This window comes from Macrobrachium nipponense, chromosome 8 (genome assembly GCF_015104395.2).
Source record: "Macrobrachium nipponense isolate FS-2020 chromosome 8, ASM1510439v2, whole genome shotgun sequence".
Classification (NCBI taxonomy): Eukaryota; Metazoa; Arthropoda; class Malacostraca; order Decapoda; family Palaemonidae; genus Macrobrachium; species Macrobrachium nipponense.
The window spans coordinates 110,146,886-110,169,237 of record NC_087203.1 but is presented as its reverse complement, the minus strand read 5'-3'; the positions used below and the strand labels follow the sequence as shown (position 1 = coordinate 110,169,237).

The 22,352-nt window shown below is 37.7% G+C and overlaps 1 protein-coding gene across 2 annotated transcripts in view; it reads right to left on the bottom strand.

Moving 5' to 3' along the window:
* LOC135222958 (homeobox protein php-3-like) overlaps positions 1–22,352 on the bottom strand; it is a 657,411-nt gene that overhangs the window by 26,540 nt on the left and 608,519 nt on the right. The window contains exon 7 of one of the 2 annotated variants that reach the window (XM_064261424.1): positions 6,460–6,513. The exons of the other annotated variant lie outside the window; for it this stretch is intronic. Within the exon in view, the coding sequence (XP_064117494.1) occupies positions 6,460–6,513 (54 nt within the window). The remainder of the gene's footprint in view (positions 1–6,459; positions 6,514–22,352) is intronic. 2 annotated transcript variants of the gene reach the window in all.

Sequence of the window (22,352 nt, the reverse complement as noted above, 5' to 3'; positions counted from 1 at the left end):
AACAAAATAATTAAATTGCATTTCGCGGCAGCTATGTGCGCAAGATTTTGAAGTCATATCGGGACTTCAAAAAATAACAAATTAAACTATAACTTTTATAATGCATCATAATTATCCAGGAAACGCGATAAATACAAGGACAAAATCACATTTACATTCTACTGACTGACTTTATCCGTTATCCGACTTGTAAACAAAATTAGCGACCCATTCCAATGTTTCAGTAATTTAACCTTACAAATATTGCAAATCATAACAGAAAGAATTTCGGGATATGTAATATCGCCTTTGTATAATTTCCTTATCGATTTTACTTACACAAACAGATTTAGTGAACTGATACATATGGTCTCAGCTGTGGTTACTGCGGTACGCTAGATAACGAACATTTCGGTAAGCGTAAGTTGCCACAACAAAAACAGAAGACAAATAAGAGGAATAAACTATAATAAAACGGGAAACGAAGTTTATGACACAAACTTGAAAAATACTTTCTTGCAGATACATATCATCAGGTAACTGCTTAAATCAAATAATTCACTGATAACTCTATTCGTTAAAAATATGTTCTGTACAATAACTACTAACAATAAAACAGAATGATAAAAAAAGGTAAAAAAAAGTATCTGGTCACAATACGATATCTGTTCATCTATCGACTACTACGTGCTATTCCCATTATCACAGTTTTCATCGAAAAAGTTCTAGCAATGGCCACGGCAATAATGATTCTTTGACAGTCTTACAAACTTTGAATTCGAGGAAGAAATATATTTTCCGTTAGTTTATTTTTTCAGTAAGTTTCTGCTAATTGCCACTATCATCAAAATCTTAATAATGAGCTTTATATTATTTTACACAACATACTACTTTTAAATTTTCTTACAGGATATTGAAGCCGACAGGTTTGAGTAACCAACCATCTTTCACGGTAGAATTATCAATCTATTTTCAGCCACAGTTTGTTCCCTGGTAAAATTTCTATTTCTTATCGACCGTTGAATAAAAAGACACATTCATCCTAATTAACCCTGTCGCCATGTCTCACAGACATAACATACAATGCAGGCTGAAACCGATCGATTTGTTTAGACATCTAAGCGTATCGATCTCGATCTGTCTGGCTATTCCTTTCTCTTAAGTCTCTCTCTCTCTCTCTCTCTCTCTCTCTCTTAAAAGAGTGAGTTCCTAGCAATTTTAAGAACTGAGAGAGAGAGAGAGAGAGAGCTCTCTTGAAAGAAAGAGAGTTCCTAGCAATTTTAAGAATTGACAAAGACAGACAGACAGACAGAGATTGCGCGTGTTCAAAGAGTGTGCGTCTCTCTCTCTCTCTCTCTCCTTCCCCCTTCATCACCTTCCCTTTTCCTGTCAACTCTCGAGGACTTCCTTTCATATAACGGCGGGCGCTTCCCGTTCTCTCCCGTCTCCTCTCGTCCCCTCCTCCTCTCCCTCCTCCTCCTCCTCCTCCTCCTCCTTCCTTGAGTCTCGTCGTTGCCCTCGGCTTTCCCACAACTCTTTTCCCCTCAACCGAATCATCCTTTCCACTACACTTCCCTTCCTATTCCTTTTCCCCTTTTTTCCTTCTCCCCCTCAAGGTCCTAACACCAGACACCAGCCCTTCTTCTTCACTCCTCGCTCAAGTCTCTCTCTCTCTCTCTCTCTCTCTCTCTCTCTCTCTCTCTCTCTCTCTCTCTCTGTTACTTTGCTCCATCTTATTCGATAAATGTTAACCGATTTCTCTCTCTCTCTCTTTTTTCGTTTAATTTTGCTGCAACTTAATCGCCAAATCTCTCTCTCTCTCTACATATTCCATCTTCCATCTTACTCAGCAAATGTTACCCGATTTCTCTCTCTCTCTTCTTCTCTCCTCCTCTCTCTCTCTCTCTCTCTCTCTCTCTCTCTCTCTTCTTTATTGTACTTCATTTTATTCACCAAATGTTACCCGACCTCTCTCTCTCTCTCTCTCTCTACTCCATCTTATTTACCAAACGTTCCCCGATTTGTCTTATCTCCCTTCTTTATTTTCTGAAGGAGTTGCAATCATTCATAATCATCACTACGGCTAAAATTAATGTGAATGTTTTTAATCCTAAGATATGTCACATGTTTCTTGCCACGGTACAATTATAAATTAAATGTCTATATATCTAACTTAACCTTCTAAATTTTGTTCGCACCTCGCAAATAACCCGAAGTAGTTTTGGATATATTTTCTGTTTATAATTTTCATTCGTCCTGCGGTTTATCTCCTCTACATGTTATTCTCCACTTCTTCACATTTCTTTCTTGTCTAATTCTTACACCGACGTTCCGTATAGCGCCTGCGCACCGGAGACATTTTTTTCCCCGCATTATTCGACTTTTCTTTACGTTTCTTTATCCTCCAGTCGCCGTTAGTATCTCTCTCTCTCTCTCTCTCTCTCTCTCTCTCTCTCTCTCTCTCTCTCTCTGCCATTTTGTCTTTTATCCGATTATTCCTGATGAAGTTACAATAAGGACAAAAGGAATGAAAATGTTCAATATGGCAAGAAGTTATGAAGCGTAATTTTTTTTTTTTTTGCTCTAATAACGATTGAATAAATCAATGCTATAACCTTCAAAATTATTACCCCATTTATTTATTTTTTTTGGCTTAATAACGATTGAATAAATAGAAGCTATAACCTTCAAAATTATTACCTTATTTATTTATATTTTTTGGCTTTAATAACGATTGAATAAACAGAAGCTATAACCTTCAAAATTATTACCGTATTTTATCGAAACATAATTATAAACATTGAAACGTAAATCTAAAGCTGGATTTTTAAGGAGCATATCAGTTTCCAAGCCGCAAAATACAAAAAAAAACATTAAAATAAAAAAAAAATAAAAAAGCACGAAAAAATGAACGCTTCACCTCAGACAAAAGTACCTTGACGATTATTATTTTTCCAGATGCGTCCGTCATTCGATTCATTTTTCACAAAGTCTGCGAGACAGTTCCAATTATCCGGACAAAACTGAAACAGCAACATCTCCGTACTTTACGATTTTGTTAATTGCAACGCCCCGGTGATCAAAGCCCTCGGCTTGTGATACGAAATAAACAACAACCTTTCACTAAAAGCGACAACCTTTCCAGCGACCTAGAAATAAAACCCAGACAGAAATAAAAACTAACAAGTAAGTCGCCCCGAAAACGTAAATAAATAAATGAATAAATAAAAAAAAGAGACAATAAAAGGCAAGAACAAGACTCTGAGCCTTTTCAGCATTTCGCAAAACGAAGTTCTTTTTTTTTTCTTTCGGGCGAGAAATGATTTTTTTTTTTTAAGCCGAACGTACCCCCATCGATATAAGGGAATGATTTGCTTCAATAAACGCAATCTTTAAATGCAGCCATCTACCCTCTAATTAGCCGCAGCTGCCCTTCAGGTTAATTGCAGGTAAAAAAGTATAAAAAGAAATCGAGCAGTTGAGGACCTTAATGACAGCCAGTCACAGGACACACACACACACACACACACACACATACGCCGTCATGAACGCCAGTACATTATACAAGTGAGCCAGTGAGAGGAAGAGGAGGAGGAGGAGGAGGAGGTGGTGGTGGAGGAGGAGAGGGGGGTAGGTTTAATGGTGGTTAGAGGGGGGGGGGGGGGGATCATGACAAGGGGAAGGGGGGGGCCAATACTTGTGCGACATGTTTTGACTGCGGGTGGTCCAACAACGGCTCGGAAGTGTCCCGGCAGGGAGCTACTGTCGGCATACTTTTGTTATCGCGTTGCCTGACAAATCATTATTATTCTGTCAACAGAGGTGTCGTTGCAGACGTGGCTATCACTCGCTGAGTATGCTCCTGCAACGGTTTCCAAATGGGGTATATGCTGTCTGGCCCACACTCCACCCCATGATTCATGGGTAAGTGATTCATGGGGTAAATGGTATTCTGTTTACCCTAGAATTCGTGGGTAAAAGGTATGCTACTCGCCCAATGGTTCTTGGGTAAATGGTATCGTATCTGCCCCACGATCCATAAATAAATGATACGCTATTTACCCCAAGGTTCATGGGTAAATAAAACGTGATTCACGGGTAAAGGATATATTATTATCGCTCTATGAATCCAGATTAAACGGTATTCTATTCGTCCTATGATTCATGGTCAATATATTTCAGACTGTTGCAAATTTTACGAACATTTATTGTATAATATATATATATATATATATATATATATATTATATATATATAATATAATATATATATATATATGTATATATATATATATATATATATATATATAATATATATATATATAGATATATATATATATATATATATATACGTGTGTGTGTGTGTGCGCGTGTGTATAGATATTCACTCGCAAATCGAACGGGTACAGTTCATTTCCGACTTGTGATCACGGTATTATCGCTCTATGAAGCCAGATTAAATGGTATGCTATTCGTGCAGTGATTCATAGTCAATATATTTCAGACTGTAGCAAATTTTACGAACATTTATTGTGTATATATATATATATATATGCATATATATATATATATATATATATATATATATATATATATATATATATATATATATATATATATATATATATATATATATATATATATATATATATATATATTCACTCGCAAATCTCACGGATACGGTTCATTTCCAAATCATTTCACGACTTGTGACCACGGTATGAAAAGTTCACAGCTACAACATGCAAGAGGGGAGAACTATCCAAAACAGAGAGAGAGAGACAGAGAGAGAGAGAGAGAGAGAGAAGAGCGCTAAACTAAAGCACAGGCAGGTGACACGAAAGCCTTAAAATAAAGATTAGTAATTACTTTATGGCCTTTTCTGGGAAGTGTGTATTGCGAATAATTTATAAGGAGTGCGTGTTCGGGCCAAAATAATGGCAATCACGAATATCCTCCTCCTCCTCCTCCTCCTACTCCTCCGTAGGTAAAGGTGGTTTTACCAACACTCGATACACAGCCGCTCTTCCTCACAAACATTCATCGGATTCGGTATTTATATATATATATACATATATATATATATATATATATATATATATATATATATATGTATATATATATACATATATACTATATACATTCTTCATTATATCCTACCAACAGTTAATTATACGGACTCCCTCAGTGAACGTCTAAATTAATACAATAAGCATACCACCTATTATTTATGCAATGCATATTTCGTGCATTATATATACGTATACACACATTTATATATATATATATATATATATATATATATATATATATATATATATATATATTATAAACATAATATAAAGTCAAGAGACTGATTCCCGAATAAATCAACTAACGACCCGTATGCATTAGCACAAGTGCCATATACTTCCATAAATATTTCATTCCGACAACTAGCGGTCCTCTGGCTATCATCGGTCACCACACCACACACACACCTTCACCAGCTGATTCATTCGATCACGACCAAACATAAATGGTGTGCTAACTTAATACAGAGAATAGGTGACTGATATGTGTTTACAATGCATAAAGAAAATATTTGGATATATATCGTTAAAATACTTGTGCGTTTGAATGCATTCGTACAATACATGGGCACCAACGCAAGGCCGCGCCCGCAAGCAAGCACGCACGCACATATAAAAAAAAAAATTGAACGCACTTCATGTCATAAAATCACGGGAAAATTAAGAGATATTTTTCATACCGTTACCATAACACCTTTTACCTTAAGCTTGGTTTGAACTTAAGATAATATTGCATTTGTAGATGGTTACAAAATATATTCAATGCTTTCAATGTCCCAGCTGATAAGGTACAGTAAAGTAGCTTACTAACAGTCAATTCACCTTTTTAAAGGGAGTTAAACTCACATCTAACAACTGATTTTACATCAGTAAGTTTATACTTGGCAAAACATCTAAGTAACTATGTGTGAAAATTGCTACCTTATTAAGCCTACTTCAATTCTAAAAAAGAAAAAAAAAACACTACATGTGCTACTTATTTCAATAAAACCAGAATTCAAACCATGGCGCCAGCCACACACAGCTGAAACAACACAAATCAAGCCAAATCATAATCAAAACAAAAGAAAAACAGAGAGAATATTGACAAACAAATAAAGAAACACAAAACCACCACAACACTCATATATAGACAAACAAACACACACACACATAAACACACTATACTGAAATACACAGACACACGCACATATAAACACACTAAACTGTAGTATACACACACACACACACAAACAAGAGACACACGCAAACACACACACATACACGCACAAACAAACACACACAAAAAAGTGCCTTACAAATGAGTGCTAAAAATAAAAAAATTGTGTTTTTTTTATTTTGAAATAAATATATATATAAAGAAGAGTTCAACTAGAAATAATGTGTAGATAACTATAAATGTTTCATACCTAAAAGTGGATTCCCTTTACCCCCGTACAGCCAGAAACTTCCACTGTTCGCATCTGGAAGCACCGAATGTATAAGCAGTGAGCATTGGCAGATGGCAGCAGCAGGGGGAGGGGGGCATAAGGGGGAGGGGGGGGTGGGGAAGGGGGTATAAGGGGAGGGGCGGGGGATGGGGTATAAGGGGAGGGGAAGGGCAAATCTAGCATAGAGGGAGGATGGAGAAGTAGATGGAAGGGGAATGGGGAGGGGGTATAAGGGGGAGGGGAAGGGGGCAAATATAAGCATATAAGGGGGGAAATGGGCGGTAGGAGGGATGGAGAAGTAGATGGAAGGGTGGGGGATTGGGGAGGGGGATAAAGGGGGGAGGGGAAGGGGGCAAATATAGCATATAGGAGCGGGAGGAGATGGAAGGGGTATGGGGGAAGGGGGGGGTGGGTAGGGAAAGGGGGTAGGGGGGGGGGAGGGGGGGTTATAAAGGGGGTAGGGGGAAGGACACATATAGCATATGGGAGGGAGGGGAGAAGGAGATGGAAGGGGGAATGGGGAGTGGGGGGCGATAATGACAGACAGTAAAAGAGTGAAAAATGACAGATGAATGAGCTTAGAAAAATGTGTTGCACTGTAGTAAAGGAATAAGAAAGAGAAAAAAAGGAATAAATGAAAATAGGAATAAGAGAAAAAAAGGAATAAATAAAAATAGGAATAAGAGAGAAAAAAAGGAATGAAAAATAAATAAGAGAGAAGAGGGGTAAGAGAAAATGGGGCTGCATTGCCAAAATTGAAAAAAAAAAGAATTTTAATTAATCATGTAAATAATATCAATCATTGCGCTGTTATAAGTTAAACAGAACAGCCGTCTTAAGACTCTCTACGATGTAGATAGCAAATTAGTAGCATGGTGAATTTTTTGTCAAAAGAAATAAAGCTAAAACAAAAAAAAACAATAAAAAAATGAAAATTAAAATTCCTTGCTATCGTAATTCAACCTAATTAATTACAGCCAATGTCTAATTTCATCATTTATGAAAAACTTGATACTGAGCAGAAATGAAGATATGAAATACTGTTTCAATATAAAAAATAAGAATGGATATTAGGAAAATAGAAAACGAAAGACAGGCGTAAATAAAAGGAAAAGAAAGAGATAGACATGGGTTTGTTGTTGAATATTACCCTGCATCGCAAACGTATTTTCCGCAAATTAATTATTTTAAAGACATTTTTCCAGTTATGGTTACGTTGTTTCAAATTCAATATTAGCTTCGATAGAAATCTCATAATACGACATCAATTTCGAATGTGTTCCGCGAGTTTTAACAGAATTGAAAAAATAACATTTATTTTTTCAGACAGTCCAAAAATATAAGGGAAAATCTGTAGAAAGATTCAATGGCAAAAGTCAGAAAAAAACAGTGGGCATTTAATGTTAAATTTCCGTAATGCAGAAATAAAAAAAAATCTATTTCAAAAACCTAAGCCAAAGAAAATCTTCTAAAAATATGAAGTTATTTTTCGCTACGAATTCTCTACAGCGTATATTGGAAAACAATTGGCTATATGACTTTTCGTCAGCGATTCAACAACGAATTCTTTTTAGGGAAGCCATTTAAAATATTTATTCTTTTGTTTTTTAGTCCACACAAAGCGACATGCGCCTATAGTTAAGAGCATAAGAAATATAACTAATTTAAGCACCAATATAATTCTGATAACGGAATAAATGAGTAATGCAAAGAGACCAAATAAAAAATTAAATGATAAAACACGCATAAAAACCAAAGGTTATGTAAACAGAGAGAGAGAGAGAGAGAGAGAGAGAGAGAGAGAGAGAGAGAGAGAGAGAGAGAGAGAGAGAGAGCAAATGTGTTTTTGAAGCAACTGAGTTCTGAAAACATGAGTCAATAGGAAAGGAAAATGGATAAATGACATTTGTTAGCATCCTATGGAAATAAAAGAGAATTGGCAACACTGTAAAGCTACTGATGGGTTGCTAACAGAGAGAGTTAAAGCATAATGGTAATAATAATAATAATGATAATAATAATAATAATAATAGCAACAACAACAATAACAGTTTACTGCATAAAAAGACATAAATCTGAACAATATGACTTAAAAAGATAACAGTCTTAAAATTATTAAAACTATGAGAGAAATAATCAAAAAATGAAGTTTCAGTTAAAATCCTCTCAACACAAAAAAGTTACAGAATTGAATAAATAAGATAATCATTTACAGGTAATTACAATAAATCCACATACTAAATTACATAATTGGTAATTCAGTCTTACCCTCCCAAAAATCAAAATCACATGCAAGAGGAAAGTATGATGCAGAAAAGAAATCAAATATTTTTTGTGTGTACAAACTGTGACTCATTAAGCAAAAGGGATAATGGTGTTACTATATGTTTCAGTGGACGCGCCATTTTTAAAAATAACAGTCAGGAGGAAACTGCACGATCACCATAAATTCGTTCAAAGCTGAGAATATTTTCAAAAGGAAATGTGTATTCGTGTAAAATTGTACCACAGACGGAAAAAAGCCTTGTCGGAACTTTCAGTTTTCACAGACATTTATGAAAGAAGCATTCGAGCGAGATGAGGGTCCTGATGAAAAAAATAAATAAATAAAAAAAGGAGGGGGTTTGTTCAAATTAGCTAACGCACGCACGAACAAACACGAAATTCTCTGCATGCCAAATCATCGCGAAGAACCTCGCACTTTGAAAAATAGAGTAAAAAGAGCAGGGAAATATAAAAGGGAAAATCCAATTATATATATAAAAAAGGGTGGAACTAACAAATAGCAAGTCTACCGATGCGCCACGGGCAGTGGAAATTGAGGATTGTTGGCACAGCTCACCTACCACTTGCCTCAGGACGACAATAGGAAGGGAAGGGGAAAAATGGAAGGACAGGAAAAAGAAAGAAAAAAAAGTAACACGGAATAAAGGGTTGCGAGAGAAGAGTATCAAACGCTGCAGTTTTTTTTTAAAAGTGTGGGTGCATCCGACTGTATGCGTATACGCATGGTATAAAAGCGTATACGTGGACTCTCTCTCTCTCTCTCTCTCTTTATATATATATATATCTATATATATAATATTATATCTATATATATATATATATATATACTTCTTTGTAGGTTATAAAAAGGCAAAGTTGGGGAAGATCTCTGCACAAAACGTTCATCTATGATCAGTAGCTCTTTGAGTGAACGTGGCAGTGATTGTTATAAATTCTTTTTTTTTTCGAAACCACCCTCCGTTAGACGAACGGGGGCTCAATGTTCAAATATATATATATATATATATATATATATATATATATATATATATATATATATATATATATATATATATATGTGTGTGTGTGTGTGTGTAAATCTCTGTCTATACCTCCTTCTAACTTTCCGTGACATCGAAAAATGTTTCGGGAAAAGGAGATAGGAGTGGGGGTGGGTGGGGCGGGTGAGAGGAGGGAGAGGGGGGGGGGGGGCGGGTGGAAAAAAAAAGTTTGTGTAACATCCCAGACAATTTTCGCGAGGCATAAACTTTTCTTTACATATTGCCCCTCCCGAACACATCCAAACTTTTCCCAATAGGTTCCAAATCACGTTCTTTCTTGACAAAATCGTCTAAATGAACCTTTTGGAAATCAATGCTAAAGGAATTATCCAAAAAGTTCACGATAGGGAAGTGGGTGGGGGATGGGGATGTGAGAGGGGGAAGGTGGGGTGGGGGGATATGGGTAAATGATACCAGAATTTGGCAACGGAGCCACTGGATGTTAGGGGGATATGACTACACCAACCCCCCCCCTCCCCGACCCCCATAACCCTTAAAGACCCTTCTTAAATGACTTTTACTGAAAAGTCCGTCACTGCCAATGTAACCATCAGCTAAGCAAATTGGAGGAGATGGATTTGCACCGTGCACACACATACACAGAAACACAGAGAGAGAGAGAGAGAGAGAGAGAGAGAGAGAAAGTTGCCAAAGAAATATCCGATAAAGGGGGAGTGGGTGGAGGGGGCGGAGGCGCAAGGGGCTGACTGAGGGTAGCAATGTGTCCTGAGAATGACACAACTCCGAGAAGGGACCTCATGTGGAATATCTGAATGTGGAACTTCGGTATTTCAGAGGCAGACGGAGGTGAAAACCGAGACCCGGGGGACATTAGTGCCAATTCCGCCCTGGCGGTAAGGTCGTTCCTCCCGTCTTGATGCCACACCAAAGGCGGCTTTCGTGGGGGGCGTTGTATGGCTTTAAAATACCGCCAATCCCCCCCTCTCGGAAATAAGTGGGACTAATATTCGCCGGCCAATAAAGTTCAATGCATTCGATACAATGCGCAAGATTATCAACCTACAAGATTCCTGTGGCTTAGCACTGCCTTCCCACCTTGTATTTCGATAGCGAGGCAAGAGTCTGGAAAGGAAAACTGAGAAGAAGAAAAAAAAATAATTTCCTTCTCTCTCTCCTTCTCTTTCTCATTTTCCCTTTTTTCTCTCTCTCCCTCTCTCTCTCTCGCTCCTTTTCCTTACAACTGAGGGTAAACAAGATATCTGGAGGAGAGAAGCTTCCGGAGAAATGGCACAGGGATCCGGTGCAGATTTCAGACACACTCAAAAATTTGGTGATCCTTGCGAGACGACGAAAACCTCTCTCTCATCGACCAGTGGGGAAGGTTAAAGGAGGAGGGGATTGGATTCTGTCTGCAACTGCACAAAGAGCTGGACCTTTTTTTTTTTTTTTTTTTTTTTTTTTTTTTTTTTTTTTTTTTTTTTTTTTTTACGATTTACTGACTGGGTCAGACAAAATCCAAAAGCAGCATCGGGACGATAACCGAAATGTTTTCCTGAATAAGGCTCTCTCTCTCTCTCTCTCTCTCTCTCTCTTCTCTCTCTGAAGGTCGGCGAAAAATTCTTAAGGAAATCATTCGATTTGAGCAGGTTAATTCTTAAAAAAATGTATAGTAAAATACTCTCGTTACGAAGAGAAACAATTAAGTATATTAACTGCTGGATTTTTGGATTATCTGATGCGTATATCTTAGGAGTCCACAATCATTCTGAAATGATTCACTTTGAGTCTTTAACATTTTCATAACCAATAAAATTTTCCCTTTTTACCAGTCAACGTGAAAAATGCCTCTATTACTTTGACCACTTGCAATACCTGGAAATCTACCTTATAGGAAAAAAATTTTTAATGGCCATGTTTCTGTCCATAAATAACTGAAATGTTTATTTTAAAAGGCTAGTGTTGAACTGGTAGGTGTTACCCCCTCCCAAAGAATGAGAAGTGGAAATTGTCTTAATTGTTATTCCCAAGCATACCCGTACAAATATAATTTAACTGACGAATACCGAACACGAAAACTTGAAAATTTGCTAACCAAACTAAAATTCGGGGCCACTGGTATTTATAAGAATCGTAATGAATCAACACAAATACCTCAAATTAATGATATCACAAGAATAATGCTGTCACATCCAGTTTCATTCACACGTGGTAGAAGTTCTTGAAAAATTATGAAATAATTAGACAAAACACTCATTAATCGTCAGTGACAGAAGGAGCTTGGTAAATCCTTTACCTCCGTTATGCTGAACATTTCTTTCCTTTTTACAGAGCACAATCTTTAAGCACTTTAAGATAATGGTCAGCTCAAAATCTCGTGCACAAGAACCCTTTTACAGCCAGAGCTGATGACAGCTTCTTTCACCAAGAACAAATCGTGGGTCCTAGGACATGGGTCACCTGAAAGCTTTGATTGCCTAATGACCCTGTTTTGTGGTCAAACACGCATAAGAAAATTACCTGCTATTCGCTACGAAACTCCTTGGAATAAGGTCGGGACTTTCCAAAGAGCCCAGGTATTAGATTTATTATGATTTCACGGCAGAAATAAATTTTGATAACTCCGTGACAACTAGTGAAAGACGCCGTGTAGATAATGCAGCCATGTTTGAAGGACTGACCATTTAAAGGACTGACCATTTGTTCATGAGTGATATTCGGAAAAAAATATTTCAGGAGAATTATTCAACTATTGATTACCTTCATAACTTAAATAAACGCCAAGAGAGCAGTTTTGTGCCGGATAAGAAAAATTATGGACGTTTTACTTACAGTACAGAAACGGATAATTTAAACACCGGAAGTAACGATTCGGTATTAAGTAATCGCATCCATTTACAAATATTATACAAAGGCTGCTTATCAGACGTACAAAAATATTAATATCTCGGTAAAATTTATAAAAAGATGGAGCTTTTTTCATAAAATATAAATAAAGCGAAATTCAGTTTTTCTTGTTATCACAGCAGGACTTTACAGATTGGCCAATATTCAGACTAGACGGTACCATGATTTAAAAGGATTAAAGACTTACGAGGAGAAAATCAAAAGGCAATATATCGCCATTTGGCCGATGATATTCAAAGGGTGGCTGAGAAAATAGGTTACAGCATTTCTGAAGTTCTTGACTCGAGAGACCCTTTTCTTCCTCCTTTTTTTCTAATGGGTGAAACTACCCTCCACAATAAGGAGAAAACATTAGGTCCATTAAGCGAGACAAAGAATGTGGTTGAAGGAGGGGGGGAGCGAACCCCCCTTACCCAGTCTCTCTCTCCTGGCCCCCACACCACCCCCCCTATAATGTCATAAGACCCCCTTTCGATGACTCTCCCTCCCTCATCCATCCCTTGGGTCCTCTATTACCGAAAACCAGCTCATTGAAACTCCCACCCCCAACCCCCCCGCCCCTGGGGACCCTCTTACTCATTTCCCCGTGTCTCCCAATCATAGAAAGGGTATGTAGGGATGGAGGGGGATTCTATAATGTCTGGGCCACATCACTCTCTCTCTCTCTCTCTCTCTCAGAGCCCCTCCCCGGCGTTACCAACATCTCACTCCCTTTCCTCGATAATACGTACCTCGCCAATGGCTTCCCCGTGCCAAATCACAGTCCATGCCGATTCCACTATCGATAGGCCTAATGACACCACTTTTCCATTAGCCCTTTTTTTTCTCTCTTTCTCTTCCTCTTTCTCTCTCTGCTTCCTCTTTTTTTGTTTCTCTTACTGAGCATCCACTTCGAACTGAATCGAGAACGATAAAATCAGCAACAAGATACAAAATGTTTTTTGACAACCGTCGTCAAGTGACTGCGGTTGCATCATCGCAATTTCTGCTGACGTCATCCCTAATGGCATGATCCTTGCCAAAACCAAAATGATAATAATAATTATCATTAATTCTTGCGACCCGTTGTTAACGCAGGTTATCTTTGATTGAATTTTGAAGGGAGAGCTGTACGTAAATAATATGAAGTCTGGACGACAAAACGTTAAAAAGCCTAACGCAACTTCCTCTCGCTCAACCCGATTCCCAATTAGCATAAAGTGATATAAATGTTTCGTGGTTCATCTCCAGCTCATAAAAGACCATACCGAGAAAGTCCAATGGTATGTGGCATCAAGTTTTCCAAGAGTCCTCATAACAAAACACAGGGACAAAATTAAAAAGAACAAAGAAAACGGCAGCAAAAAAAATAAATAAATAAAAAAAAAAACTCAAGTCTTCCCTGTGGCTGAAATCAACTTGAAAACTTTTAAGAAATCTCATCAAAGGGGGACAAAGGGGGAAAAGCTCCTTACTAAAGTCAGAAGGTCGAATATTACAGATTCCAGAGTAATATTTGCTGCATTCTATTATTTCACATAGTGACTGCTTCCTTACGTATATCTAGGGTCAGAAACAATAAGGCTGACAGGAAGGTAGGATATCAAGTGACACATAATCTATATATATATATATATATATATATCTATATATATATATGATATATTATATATATTATTACACATACATACATGCATATACATATATATTATACATACGTACATACATATACATACATATACACCTGCATACATTCATACATATATACTTATATATATATATATTATATATATATATATATATATATATATATATATATATGCAGAACAAGCAGATACTAATTTGAATATCAGACGGATATATTTATAAATTCAGCCAAAGGACTTTTCCTTTCGAAAAGGTCGTCCAAGAAGCTGCTAGCCCCAGGCCTTCTTCCCAACCATGACTGCGACCCACCATAATCGACTATCTACTGAGTAGATGAATTCCCGTTTATGTTAACAGACGCACGACGGATTTTCAAGATAAGGGGCCAAGTCTCCCCCCCCCAACCCCGACCCCACACCCCCTATGCGAATCTGAATCGATCTCTGGATTCTAGATGAGAGAGAGAGAGAGAGAGAGAGAGAGAGAGAGAGAGAGAGAAGAATTTTTTCGTTTTTAGTTCAGCTTCTTTGAATCACAGACCTTGAATACTAACGACTCGAGACAGACAGATAGACCGACAGTCGGGGAGAGGGAAAGGAAAGGGTGGGGGGAAAGGGTAGGACTTCGGAAGAAGGGAGAGAGAGAGAGAGAGAGAGAGAGAGAGCGAAAAAGGAGGAGAGATCAGCCTCGATTTCAGGTTCGACGAATTGGTCATTTTGACAAAGTCCTCCCCCTCATGTTCACCTCAAATGGAGCTCAACTCGCGCTCATCGCCAACTTTCACAGTTTTCTCTTTCTCTTTCGGATTGCGTGACTTTCTTCTCCTCGGAGTTTTCTATTTTTTTATTTTTTTAGTCTCCTTCTCCCGATCCGATGAAGAGAAAGAGAGAAAGAAAGGAGGTAGAGGATTGATCGATTCCCACCAGAACGCCCACCGACGAAAACAAACGAATATTATTCAGAGGAGACGCGAAGGGAAAGTATGAGAGAGAGAGAGAGAGAGAGAGAGAGAGAGAGAGGGAGAAGGGAGAGAGAGAGAGAGAGAGAAGAAGGAAACTGGAAGGAATATTTGGACCACAACCCAATATTTTTTTTTTTTCAATCTTTCATATTTTCACGTCTAATGACTTTTCCTTTCCGTAAACACTCGAAATTCTCTCTCTCTCTCTCTCTCTCTCTCTTGCTGCCGTTTTTTCCAAAGCCCCCTAGCATTGAAATTGTTACCCACCGCCCAACACCCCCTTTATTCCATGGCATCGAGTAACCGTCGCCCCCCCCCCCCCAATCCCCTGTTATCCGTCAGGGAATTTCCCCTAGTCGGTAATCCCTGAACACACAATTTTCTTCGGCTTTCCCCTTCTGACTTATTCGCCCATATTCCCTATAAGTTTCCCCTCCACTACCTGCGAGTAAGGAGTCCCATCAGAGGGGAAAGGATCGCCGGGGGGGAGGGAGGGGTGAGGAGGGAGGGGGATGAGGGTGGGGTGAGGGAGGTCCCTTCTCTCTCTCTCTCTCTCGCCCCGCCAGCTTCTCAATGGGTCGGAAGGGAGGGAGAGACATCAAGGACTCCCCTCACTTGCATATAAAGAAGAGACAACAAGATTTGAAGACGAGGGGAAAACGACCCCTTCCCCCTCGCCAAGAGGAGAATTCAACGTCCTTGGGAAGTGGGGGAAACCTATAACATTTTATTTCAATAATCTCTCTCTCTCTCTCTCTCTCTCTCTCTCTCTCTCTCTCTATATATTACTATAATATATATATATATATACTGAAGAACTCCGATCCTGATCGGCGTGAATCCTAATTCTAAATCGTTTAAATAAGTAAATATTTCTTGAGGTGGTGAATAAAGAGTCATTAACGCATTGACAAACACCCGCTGCTCAGTATTAACACATCTGAGCCGCGCACTGCATCGAGATAACTCACTAGAATCCAAATTGCAGTCTTGTCATACCACCGCTGCGCTGGTGTAACTCATATCTGTGTATGTGTGTGTGTGTGTCTGTGTGTGCTTTCGTGTATGTATATTAGCAACCCCCTCCCCCTGTTCTCCACTTCATTCCTTACTTCTCTCTCTCACTCACTCAGTCCACAACAGCCCACCAACCAACCACCTCCCCCGACGGTGTATTATAAAGGGGGTGGTGGTGGTGAAGAGATAGAGAGGGGGGCGGGGGGGGGGAAGGGGGTTAGGGGTAGAGCGTTAAGACGATCCGTACGCGTCAGCTGCCTAGAATCAGCTGTTGGCCCGTTTGCATTGGGATGCCCCATTTACGACTCATTTGTATTCCAAATAAAGAAAAAAAAAATAAAATACTTGAGACTCGCTGACGACTTTCGCACTTGTGATATCCTTCCCCGATGATCAAAATAAACTCACAAATACATTAGTCCCCGGGATTATATACAGTTGGGAGAAATGACGAGGAGACGTGTCACAGGGGGAGGGGGAATATGGGGTAAGGGGGGAGTGATGGTTTTGTTTTCCTGGCCAAACGCGGATTTATTCCAGTTTATTCATTTGGGGTTTTATTTGGAAACGCGATCAGCTCGTTACAAATAATGAGGCTCTCGCCGGGAGACGTTTATATGACTGCTCTGTGGATATCCAAAGTCGATATCTTGCTGTTCCTTTTTTATTTTTTTTTATTTAACGAACGGCTTATGCAAACGAAATGACGGACGAGCGTCAAGTGATAACGAACGAAGAATGCCGCAGTAATGCACGAAGGTGAAAAGTGCATACAGCAGAGTGCAAATAACAAAAATAATGAATGATGAAGGTAAGATCCTGCAACAAGGAGACGGTATGAAGAACAATGAAAGAATTCGTTCAAGACAAAGTGAACAAAACGACAAAAAAATAATGGAAAATGAAGAAAAGAGGGGCAAGGAAGAAAAAGCCGGGCAATGAAGAACAGCAATAAAAAAAAATCCGTTCTAGGAAAAGTGAACAAAAATAAGCGAAACTAAGCAATTGCATTGGTAAGACGATATGTATGTGTATTATACATTATATAATATATATATATATATATATATATATATATAATATATATATATATATATATATTATATATATATATATATATATAATATATATATATATTATATTATATATATATAGATATATATATCTATATAATATATATATAATAAATAAACATACACACACCAAGTAAAGAATTCGGGTGGAAAACAGAACGTCATCGTTCTAAGCAGGCAGGATGCCAAAATAGATATATATACACAAGAAGAACAGAGCGCAAAATGTAAAATAAAAGGAAGACGTAAACGTGGATAAATGGCGTGTGACAAATTAAATTAAGACGATTCAAAAAGGGTAAACAAAGCGAGGATAACAAGACGGTCATGAAGAGAAGGGGGAAATGCATGCAAACATGAGAACAGTTTAAGACAGAAGATGAAGAAGATGGAGGCGAGGCATGAAATGAAACGAAGAATAATAAGCAAGGGGAAGAAAGAGGGATATTCTCGGGAGTATAATGAATAGGGTGAAGGAGGAACAGAAGGAAAACGAGAGAAAGGTAAATCAAATACAGAGAAAACGACGAGCCGCCAACTCCCCCCTTCAAAAAAAAAAAAAAAGACAAAAAAAAATTAGCGACGAGCCGAAAAATAAATAAATGAATAAAAATAAGACAAAAGAATTGTAAGAAGCACATGGTAACTCAATTGAATCACGACGCGAAGACGTAAGAAGACACAAAACAAATAATAAAAGGATAATAAAGGACGATGATACATAATAAGAAACCTCGGGACGATACCGTCACTCAAGAGTCCTCGGCATTTAAAAGGACACAAAGAGGAGACTCAAAAAAAAAAAAAAAAAAAAAAAAAAAAAAAAAAAAGTAAGAAGAAGAAGAAGAAGAAGAAGAAGAGAAGAAGAGAAGAGAGTGAGAGATTTCGATGAATGATTCGTATGTGTTCGCCTGAAAGACGGATCGAAAGACTCAAGGAGCTTGGGGCGCTGGAGGTTATCGCCGCTGAAGGACTTCTCTCTCTCTCTCTCCTCCCACGTGTCTCTCGAGGAGGAGGAGTAGGAGGAGGAAAGACAAATAGAAGAGGAAACCAGACAGAGGGAGACACCGCAGGCCAAATTACCTCGGTGGAGAGAGAGAGAGAGAGAGAGAGAGAGAGAGAGAGAGAGAGAGAGAGAGAGAGAGAAGAGAATGTAATGGTTCTGTTTGCGTTTGGGATAAAATTGGTTTAAACATTGCAATTAAACGGTTTGATTATTGCTCGTGATGTTCATTCTGGCCTCTCGTAAAACCTTACAAACACACACACACACACACACACACACACACACACACATATATATATATATATATATATATATATATATATATATATATATATATATATATATATATATATATATATAATATATGTGTGTGTACGTCTGATATGTATTTTTTTAAACAACAATTATAACTGTATACATTCGGTTTTGACTGAAATAATATCTACACATATTCACAAATAAAAAAATAAGCACTGTTATATGCCACTCCAACTCATATAATTTCAATCGAGATAAACATCTACAGTTACAAATCTATAAGTCGTTAACAACAGCTTCTAAACCAGGCGACATAAAAACAAAAATGACGTTTTTTGTTTGTTTTTGTCTCTATATCTTGAACAACAGCAGAACAAACATGATGATTAAAAAAATAAATATTTGAACGTTTTTGTCATTTGAATAGTATAAGCATAAATGAATTCTCATTTGTTTAGGTTTCGATGCAAGACAGACTATGCAAATTAAGCATATAAATATGAAAGAATTCTGACTGTTTTTTTTTTTAATAAAATAATATACAGGGTGTCAATAAAGTCCCAGTACTATTACAAGCAATAAATACTTGTAATGGTATTGGGACTTTATGGACAACCTATATATAATATATAATATGTATACACATCTACACTTATTTATTCATATATGCATATCAGGGTGAACGAATTTCTAAGCTTATTCGCCTTAAGAATTAAGAATTACTAATTCGTACACCGGGTGCAAACACGAATTTTTCCGAAATTCTGACGAAGAAAATCCAGTTATAGAAAGCTTTGTCTGAACCAAACTGGGAAGAATTAGCGCACTTTGCTTACTTCAGCTGAATTTAACAGAAATAAAAAAAAGAGAGAGAAAAAAGGTTTAGTATGAGAGAGAGAGAGAGAGAGAGAGAGAGAGAGAGAGAGAGAGAGAGAGAGCTTTACTTGGTGCAGTAAAGTCAACTAAATAAAAAACTTTAATATATATTGTAAGAGAGAGAGAGAGAGAGAGAGAGAGAGAGAGAGAGAGAGAGAGAGAGAGAGCTTTACTTGGTGCAGTAAAGTCAACTAAATAATAAACTTTAATATATATTGTAAGAGAGAGAGAGAGAGAGAGAGAGAGAGAGAGAGAGAGAGAGAGCTTTATTGTGGAGTAAAGCATAATAAATAAATAATATGTAGAGAGAGAGAGAGAGAGAGAGAGAGAGAGAGAATCAACTACTATAAGCATTCCAAGGCAAAAAAAAAAAAAAAAAAAAAAAAAAAAAAAAAAAAAAAAAAAAAAAAAACTCAGAAAATCCGCTGATTCGAAACTGCTGAAACAGCGCGAAATAAAGTACCACAGCCACAACACCTCTTCGAAAACGTTCAGAAGTTCGGAACGTAATGTGCGATTAATTGTTTTCTAATCGGCGGCATCGCTAAACAGGATTACTTGAGGCAAGGAACGGACGGTATACTAGATGGAACTAGAAAATCTCATCTCCAATGATTTCGAATGTTCATCAGACCGGCGAATGTAAAATATTTCCATACGTGAATGTGAAACGCTAAGGATGCAATATCACATACACATGAAAACCCACACACTTACAGTTACACAAACATATATACGTATGTACACACACACATACTCTATATATAAATATATATAATAGGGTGTCCATAAAGTCCCAGTACCATTACACGTATTTATTGCTCAGAATGGTACTGGGGACTTTATGGATAATCTGTATATATATATATATATATATATATATATATATATATATATATATATATATATATATATGTATGTATGTATATATATGCATATGTGTGTGTGTCTGTGTATGTAATATTTATATGCAAAGAAACTGCAAAAAGGAAGGTAATGAGGAGAAACATTCTTCAACAGTTGAATTTTAAAAAAATTAAGAAAAATCATAAACTTAGTTTATAAGAAATAAAAGGTTAGCATTCTACACCAGAGAGAGAGAGAGAGAGAGAGAGAGAGAGAGAGAGAGAGGGCATTACTATATGAGTATTGTTTACCAAAAGATAATCGTCGGGCGCAGCAATATGATCAAGTGCGAACAAACAACTTCGGACTCTAGCCGCGTTCCTTAAGACAGAACAAACGCAGTCCACAAACAAACGCACTTCACAAACAATGAGAGAGCGACTTCCATTGGTCCCACATCTCCGCGCAGTTCCAAAACTAAAGCTCCGTTTAAATTTTTTTTTTTTTTTTTTTTTTTTTTGCTCTTTTTTTCATCTCACAGATCCTTCTAATATTGCTCGATAACCTTTCGAACTTCTTACCAATGACCCAAGACGAGGCACGACCCTCTCTCTCTCTCTCTCTCTCTCTCTCTCTCTCTCTCTCTCTCTTTCAACCTCGCCGCAACGCTTACCCAGTAAATGAAAGAGATGTGCCTTCACTTCACAAACGAAAGAGAATTATATGCCGTCAGCAGAATGAAATAATTAATAGGTTGTCTGTCTACTGGCACAGAGAGAGAGAGAGAGAGAGAGAGAGAGAGAGAGAGAGAGAGAATCTGAGCAGTTTGCTTAGTTCAGCTGAAGTTAACAAAGAAAGTTTAGTACGTATAAGAGAGAGAGAGAGAGAGAGATAGAGAGAGAGAGAGAGAGAGAGAGAGAGAGATGTGCACGCACGCAAGCACGCACTCGCTCAGAGGATGTTTACACTGCCCCAAGGTTGCTTGCTGCAGCCGGCCGCACTTCTTGACACTAATTCTTTCCACATCACCAAATCCACTTTCCAATTCACTTCGGCGAACTGATATCCCGAGCAGTTTCTCACATGGATGGACAACCTTGATTGGTATAAACAACTTCCCTGCGATTATCCATGCAGCTCAACTTTTCTCCAGGGTATGAGCAACGGACCCAGTGGTATACCTCTTTTAAAAAACAGCGCTCGAACAGAAGCCCGTAGTGCGAATGAACAGCGATCCCGGACGAAATGCAACGGGATGACCGGCGGGAGTGATTAAAAATGTTCGAATGAGCGACGACGAAGCTTTAGCTATCGTTCAGAGCGAGGTTTTACTACTGTGGGGAAGAGGAGCCCAATGCACGGGAAAAGTAACAGTGAGTTGGTAAGGTCGCCCCGAGACTGGCCTCCTGTGAACGTGACCGCTATACGTAGTGCAGCTCTGCGCGAGAGAATGTGTGTGTGTGTATGATACCGGGCCAGTAATGGGTTCGCGCCTTCCACGTATAGCTTGTCATTTTGATTTACAGCTCACGAGGCTAATGATTGAATGGGTCAAGGATTCGTGAGACAGAGAGACGGGTAAAAAAAAAATGTAGATTGAAATAGGTATATATACATGAATTAATAAAGACGGGTCAGAAAACCAGCGCAAAATCCTCTACCTTTCTTGAAAAAAAATTAAGATTGAAATATATGTAAATTAACCTGAAATTAGACCAATACTGCTGCGAAACACTGAAAAAATAAAAACATGCATACGCAAACAAATATATATATATATGTATATATATGTATGTATGTATATATATATATATATATATATATATATATATATATATCTATAGTATGTAGTATGATATATATATATATATATATCTATATGTATATATATATATATATATATATATATATATATATATATATGAATGAATAAATAGTCTAGCGAAGGAGAAAAGCAGATCTGATGTATATCTGTATGAAATAGGGAGGGTGGTCATTTGCAACTATACAAGAGTATG